General features: G+C 33.5%; 1 protein-coding gene and 1 long non-coding RNA gene across 2 annotated transcripts; one reads left to right on the top strand and one right to left on the bottom strand.

The window, feature by feature from the left end:
• The first annotated feature begins 227 nt into the window (after positions 1–227).
• On the top strand, positions 228–1,780 carry LOC114166309 (uncharacterized). Its single transcript, XR_003599891.2, has 2 exons — positions 228–462; positions 1,473–1,780. It is a non-coding gene; the product is annotated as an uncharacterized LOC114166309 (long non-coding RNA).
• A 1,029-nt stretch (positions 1,781–2,809) lies between these two features.
• On the bottom strand, positions 2,810–6,648 carry LOC114166005 (protein trichome birefringence-like 25). The gene is made up of 3 exons (XM_028050661.2): positions 5,836–6,648; positions 5,104–5,381; positions 2,810–3,865 (listed from the first exon to the last, which is right to left on the bottom strand). Exons 1-3 carry the CDS (start codon positions 6,104–6,106, stop codon positions 3,098–3,100), a joined length of 1,317 nt encoding a protein of 438 aa, XP_027906462.1. The 5' UTR covers positions 6,107–6,648; the 3' UTR covers positions 2,810–3,097.
• Positions 6,649–7,519: the final 871 nt, after the last annotated feature.

Below are 7,519 nucleotides of genomic sequence, written 5' to 3'. Positions count from 1 at the left end.
ATTTAGAAATAAAAATATTTAAAGTTTAAAATAAGAACAAAATTCAAATTTAGATAAAAGTTAAGGGATTGAAATTATATTACAATTATATAAAATTAAATCAAATCATCTGTTCACTTATGCAGAAACTAAACTATATTTCAATGATGGTAATTATATTTTTCAAAAGAAAGACAAATATAAAAGAAATAAACTATATTATTTTTTATTTAGTTTAACTAACTCGTTAAAGTCGTGGTAGAAATTCAAGGAACTAATAAAAAGCACGGTCTTATATTTTGGGGGACATAGGCAGGGTTTATTTTACCGATTTTCTTTCATTCGTGACAAGAGGAATCTGAAAGAGAGAATTTGAGGAAGAAGATGATTTATCGGAAGTGGAGTCTCCTTACCGGTCCGGTCACCATCCTTGGCGGCGTAGTTGTCGCCATTGCCGCCGCAAACGTCATATTCGTCAAGAATGTAAGTTCCTTTCTTCCTCGATCCAAATCCCATCACCCCCTCTCTGCACTTAATTCGCCATTTCTAGATTCGGTCCAAAGGATCGACCTTGATTGATTTTTGTGGATATGGGTGCTGATTTTTGAACTGGGTTTCCAGTAATTTAATGAAATTCTTGCAAAATGTCGAGATTTGCTTCTGTGACCTCGCTAGTCGCTAGTCTTCGATATTAACTATGTTCATTTAATTAATTTTTATTTTTGAATGGAAAAGAAAAAAGTTTTTTTTTTTTTTAATTTTATTTGCCTCCATCGATTGGATTATGGATGTTAATTTGTTTGCCCCTGATCCTGAAGATTAGGGATTCTTCCAAATAAAATTAAAACAAAAAGTTTGATATTGGGGTTTGTGTGTTGTCCCCTGTTTCTTATTGATTGATTTAGAGCTTGTAGTGAGGTGATCAATTGGGCGAAGTCTCAATGAATATAGCTTTATTTTTTTGAAATGGATTATTATGTGTCATAACATAGGAAGACAAGGGAACTGGGTTTGGTTTCATTTTTGATGTTTTTTATTGTACGAACTTCAGGGACTCCTGCTCCTTCCTTAGGTGTAGCATGTGTGCTGATTGGTGAGTGTGTTGTTTTGGTGTATGTGAGTCAATTGCTGGCTAAATTGTGTAGTAGTGTTTTTCAAATCCATTATTTCTAGTTAAAATGAAGAAGAGATAAGTTTTACACTAAAAAGATGTCTTATTTCACTTTGTTGGCGGAAGAAGGGACATCCAATTTATAGTACTAGCCAAATCGTATCCTACTGGGTGAGATTGATTACATCAATCAACCTAGACTTTTGACTTCTATCAAAGCAAATATCATTTAAAAGAACTACTTTCTCAATGGTTTGTTTCTCCTATGTGTGAATGTTGAGTTATATATCTGAGACCTTCTTCTGTTGCATTTTTCTGCTTGTTGTTTTAAAGATTGAAATATATTTAGGTGATTGTAATTTATCTTTATTGTACTTTACAGGATCCGTTCCTCAAACCCGATGTGAGAAAGTATGAAAATCAACCTGCTACCAAGTAGGAGGAAAGAGATAACGGAAGTTTATGTTTTGATGTCAGCTAAACCCTGATTTATGAGCTCTGTATACTGTTTTGCAAGACATGCTGTCTAGTTAATAAGACTGAGATTGCCAATGAAGTTTGGACTCTGAAGCTTGGACCCTTATTTTAGAACTAAGCTTCCAAAGTTCGGGAAAACTGGTTCATTTTTCAGAGATCCGTACTTATCTCTTCAGTATAATGTCAACTGCAAATGTTTAATGTGGTTTCTAATCTTCCATTTCTTTCTTTATCTCTATCAATTTACTGTTATCGCTTGCATTTTTGGATTATTATGGCAAAATTATTGTGGCAAAAGTCACTCCTTTCTCTGCGTACTGCTTATATTGACCGACTGATATACCCCATAGATATAGATTATAAAATTTAGTGTAAGATTGGTGTTATATTCCACAGTTTTGGATATTGGTCATTTAGGGTAGCAGATGTGCAGGATGATATTTTCTTTTACTTCCTTATCCTTATTAAATACGAATCCGAAACTGATTGCCTTGTATGCTCATCTATATGCCTTGGTGAAATATTTAAGCCTTTAAAATCTGTTTTGACAATCTAATATATCTACATATGAGAATAAAAACATATATAATATAAAACATGGAAACGTTGTTCTTTAAGGAACATTATATTGAAATTGTCTTCTAATTGGATAATTTCAAGAAAAAATGGCATTGGTACTATTTTTATTTGCAGACAATAAAAATGTTTTATAATTATTTTGTTTAAAGTATTATATTATGTCTGAAAGATATGCTCTTTATTTGGATTTGTAGTATTGTTATTGTATTTTTATGTTGTTTTATAATTTCTTATACATATTTACACATATCTTACATCCACACTGTCCCTATATATTGGTAAAATAATTGTGTTGTTGTATTTAAACCTATTCTAATCATATCCCTATACACATAGTATCTGGACATCATAGAATGACAGTAATCTGGCACTGGTCTAGCTAATGTTTTATTTCAAAATTTGGTTGTTATTCATCAAAGTATAGTAGTAGAATTACAGGTTGAAATTTCAGGTTTCAATATGGGGAGGCAACAAGCATGTATGATTTATTGATGCCTTAAACAAAAATGTCATTTCACACATGTTTTATGTACACATGAAACGTATCAAGGGCTTTAAAAAGCTTAATACATGAATTTGAAATTTGGACTGGTCTCTGCAGCTTACTAAGCACAGCTGCTTCAGCACTACTCAATCCTGAGACTTAATTTCTACATCTAAGTATGGAAGAAAATAGGTATATATTCCTCACAAAAATTATATGAAAAGGACATAAGATGAGTTTATATTGAGTGCTACGGTTTACATTTGTGTCTTGCTAGCTTTTATTAAGCTATACAGTCCCATGTACAGAGCGGAGTTCAACCTAATGCCTTTGTGTATAAAACTTCCTTTTTTGCAGACTACTAATGGTATTAAGAAACTACCATGCAACAAAGAATCCTGAATTTAAAATGATCATATTTGTAACCAGCTTCAAACCTCAATGATCCGGTGATAGCACGTTGTTCATTAGGCATTGATTAGCATTTGCATTATTATGTCATTCCATGAGTCAATTGGTCCTGGCAAACACCAATGTAGACAATCATTCTGAACTTTAGCATTCTTGTCTTCTGCAAATGGCTGGAACTTCCTATAAGGTCCAGGATGTCCATCTGGTCTGAGCAATGAAAGGAGTGTTGTATCCAAAAGTTGCAAGTTCACCCTTTGAGATCCTAGAGAAGCAGCCTTCTCAAACTCTTCGAGTTCAATACCTCTCATGATGGAATCCACATCTATCATATGAATCTGACCCTCTTTGAAGGGTACAGTTCTATTGCAGTACCCTCCACTAAACCACTCCCCATTCTCAAAGTGGTCAGGTGTGGTGGTTCTGAAGAGAACAGTGGCCTTGTGATTAGAGTTTGTGAAGAACTTAAAAACTTCTTGTAGTACTTTGCGGTAAGCATAGTCAAATCCTAGCTCTGTTAAGTTCTTTCCAGGGCAGTAATGGCAGCCGGTTACTGTGTTGTTTTCATGGTATATTGCAGTCTTGAGAAACCATTTCCCACCACCAATGACAACATAGTCAAAGTTCTTATATTGCTTGGTCCACTTATCTAGAGTGTCGACATAAAGTTGTATCTCTGATGAGGTAACTCCATTCATATCCTCAAATATAGCTGCTTTAACAAGGAAAGGGGTCCAGATTACTGAGAGTGTGAAGTTATGAGAGCGAAATTTCCATATCTTTGATCTATATTCCTTGTCATGGTAGATTTCAACAGCAGGTTCCACCTGCAGAATAAAATAACCACAATTTGATCTAATAACCCAATTTGTAGGACCAAATAAGCAGACACTACACGATGCCACAAATAGACAGCTTAGTAATTTGTAGGCACAAAGTCAATGGCAGTAATGAATACATACCAAAGCGTGAAAAATGCAATTGAAATAGTAAAATTCAGTTAGACAAAGTATGCAGATCAACGAAATCCCTTCCCCTAAACATTAGAAGAAGAAGAAGAAAAGTTTTTCTGCCACAAAACTAAGAACAAGGGCTGTTATGAGTTCTGCCAAACACAAACTGAGAAATATCCAATGCAATAAGGTAGTTCAGTGATGGATACAACCTTTTCTACCTACTATACGCAGTAAGTGTTACAATCATGGAAAGTAAAATCTCAACATTTTCACTCTAATTATTCAAAAACTATTCTTGAATGTTTGGTAGGCAAAGCTGCTTTGGAAAAGACACTAAATACTGCTTAAATCGTGAAGGCTTTGGACCAATCGTATAATATTAGCAACAGTTGTCATCCACAAAAAGGAATGGACAGATTGTTTTCACAATGAAAAGGATTATGTATAAAATGACATGCAGTGCAAGCTGTTGAACTTTAGTGCTTGTAACATAAAGTCAAAACAACTAATAGTAGATTGATGTTGACCATGATTTATGATCGATGGACAAAGACACTATACTACAGAACTACTACTTAAAATCAAGGAATCACATGGCTTCATTTTAAAGTATTGCCTGATTATGACCATGATTACTAATGAAAGACATTTAATTAACAATGAAGGTGCAACTACATAACTCCTCGGTTAATATAAAAAACAATCACATTGCTTCATTTTTAATTGTTGGAATCTTGGCCTTTACTATCTATGAACAAAGAAAAAAAGCAAGAGGTGAGAAATAACAAATGAAAAGAGAAAAAAAAAGTGTGGTCCTTTAATTATTTCTGTTTTGCTTCTTTGATATTTTTTTTAAACCATTCTGTTTTTAACTTTCTTTCATTATTTTTCCTATTCCCATTCACATCATTTCCCACCAATCTCTTTCTTTCCTAGCAAATGGACCCAAATGTCTTCAAATTTGGCAAGCAAGAGAAAGTGAACAAAAGCACAAATAATGTATACATACTGAACACTAATCAAGATTCAAGGTGGAAAAATCTTTCAAGCAAAAAGGCTAATGATATCAAATTTGCAAACTAGTTAACTGATATTAACATCCACAATACCTTTGAGAGAATGCAAAGTAGGGATTGAACATGATTACGAGAGATTGAATCACCAATGAAAGCCAATGACTTGTTTCTCATGAACTTAAGAAACTTCTTGGGATTGAACTTAGGCAATTCACAGTCTCTTGGACTCCACCTCCAGTACAGGTACCCTGAATCAGGACGTCCATTCTTCATACAATTTTGATGAGGCTCAATCACACGGCAACTCTCATTGGTGTACACTGGCCCAGATTTGTCTTGCACCCATTCTCCCACAAAAAGATCACATTTTTCTGCAGGTACACATTTACAATGCCCATTACCATTCCCATTACAAGCTATCAACATAAGCACTTCACATTACTCAATTTGCTCTAAGACTGTGCTTACTTTAGAAAAAGAAGAACTTGTTGCTGTATAAGATTTGGTGTTAGAACTTCTCATTTAACTTAAATCCCCATCCTTGGTCCAATCGTAGGAAATTAACCAAGAATCAAGATTTTAAATTGTTGTTACCATTACAGTTGCATTTTGTCCTAATCTTTGATATTGCAGAAAATTGTTCATAAAAGATCTAAACAGTCAAACTGAAATGAGAAGAAATAAGCAGAAATGGGTGGTGCTTATTCCTTAAATATGATTTTTTCCATAGACAAAATTTTCAGGTTTGAAACTCGAGCAAGTCTTTCATGCTTGCCACATAAAGAAAACAATTCAATCATCACAAAACAAGTAAAATTCTCTTACCATCCTTTGAGATTTGAGTCTGATTCCGATGAATTTCCGGAAAGTCATCAGAATCAGAAGCATGAAGATCAGAGGAAGGTAAAACAGGGGACTCTGCTTTTGCATCTTCCACAGAAGGTGACTCCACCACTGATAAGAAACTGAATGAATCCCACAAGAGAAGACGAACAGCGAGACCCACCAAGAAAATTGAGAGTCCTAACTTGACACAAACATGGTTGTGCTTTTGCAGAGACAATGGTCCCGAATCAGACCTCACTCTCTTCACCATCTTGTATCAGATGCAAAGATGAAACCACAGCCACAAGCAACTTTGTTGCTACTTTCTCATGAAACGGTGCTGCTGAGTAATTATTATAGGAAATGGAAGCAAATTATGATATTGAATAAATGAACCTGTTTTCTGCACACTCTTTGTTGGGATAATAATGTATGTTGATGCAAAAAAAAAAAAAACACATTACGTGACATGTACCATGTGGCAGCCATTAATGGTGAAAGTAAAACCAAAATAGATAATATCGTTTGAAAAAACAAATATTTATATAAAAGCAACAACTTTTCACGATGAGGAACACGTTCAGCGTGTAAGTCTCTGGTGATTAGAGCGTTTCCTTTGATAGAGAAGAATGTGTGTCCTTTGGTCTCACTGTCTAACAGAATTCTCATCTTTTCATCCATCTGCACGTGAGATGTTCATAGATTTCTACCTTAAAAAAACTATGATTTGGTGAATTTTGCATTGTACTTCTGGTAAAATAAATTGATTAAAATATTTTTGTAACTATGATTTATTGGCCAACATGTAACTCACTCACTCTTTTTCTCTCTCATGCACAGCATAATGGAAAGATAACAGTAGTTTGATGTTGCAGGCTACCAACTTTACTTTTATTTCTTTGATGAAACACGCTGCATGTCTTTAGTTGAGTGACATCAAAGTCACTGTGAATATGATTCATCTTTTGTTTCTAAAAATATTGAGTTGGATTCATAAATTCAGTAAAGTTAATGATATATTTTATAGAGAATTAAAGTGTGAGCTTAATCGTGTATTTAATAAAAATGAAATAAATTAACTTAAGAAAGATAACTCATAAATTTATTACTATAAAATTTTAAATTGAAAATAATATCAATCATTTATGTAATTTAAGTTCAAATAATGTGTTCCACCAACATCATTAATAATAATAATCATATTCTTAAGGTATCGTTCGCTTTGAAGTATGAAGTTCTGTCACAACTAAAGTATTGTTTGTTTTGGTGTATGAAGATCTGTCATAGTTTTATCTTTAAAAAGTGTTTCGGAGAGTGAAAAGAGATAAATATTTAAACTATGTTTGACCTTGACTCCTTAATAAAGCATACCGAAACATAATGTAATCTCACCCAGACATCGACAATATCAACAAAAATGACACTCGATAAGAATATACCAATCTAAAATGAGAAAAAAAAAAACTAATATTTTGTAAAGGATATAGTTTCCAATGACCAAACATCATTTTAACATTACATAGTATGTTTCAGAACAGTTTTGGTAACCTCTAAGACAAGAGATTCGGTTGAATTGATCCCTTTTTTGTTATTGATCAAACCACCAACTTTATTATGGTATAACTTTTGAAGTTTCAAAGATCTATGTATGGAAACTTCTTGTGTAGTGATTTTGCCTTTTTTG

Source organism: Vigna unguiculata, chromosome 10 (genome assembly GCF_037176805.1).
Source record: "Vigna unguiculata cultivar grain cowpea cultivar isolate G323 ecotype 2 chromosome 10, ASM3717680v1, whole genome shotgun sequence".
Taxonomy (NCBI): domain Eukaryota; kingdom Viridiplantae; phylum Streptophyta; class Magnoliopsida; order Fabales; family Fabaceae; genus Vigna; species Vigna unguiculata.
Note: the sequence above shows the minus strand (reverse complement) of the source record. Positions and strands in the feature narration are given on the sequence as shown.

Coding starts and splice junctions, on each gene's coding strand:
- LOC114166005 (XM_028050661.2), bottom strand. CDS start 6,106: ATGGTGAAGAGAGTGAGGTCTGATTCGGGACCATTGTCTCTGCAAAAG. Junction 5,382..5,835: donor GACTCAAATCTCAAAGGATG/GTAAGAGAATTT, acceptor GTGTACCTGCAG/AAAAATGTGATCTTTTTGTG. Junction 3,866..5,103: donor TACTTTGCATTCTCTCAAAG/GTATTGTGGATG, acceptor TTTATTCTGCAG/GTGGAACCTGCTGTTGAAAT.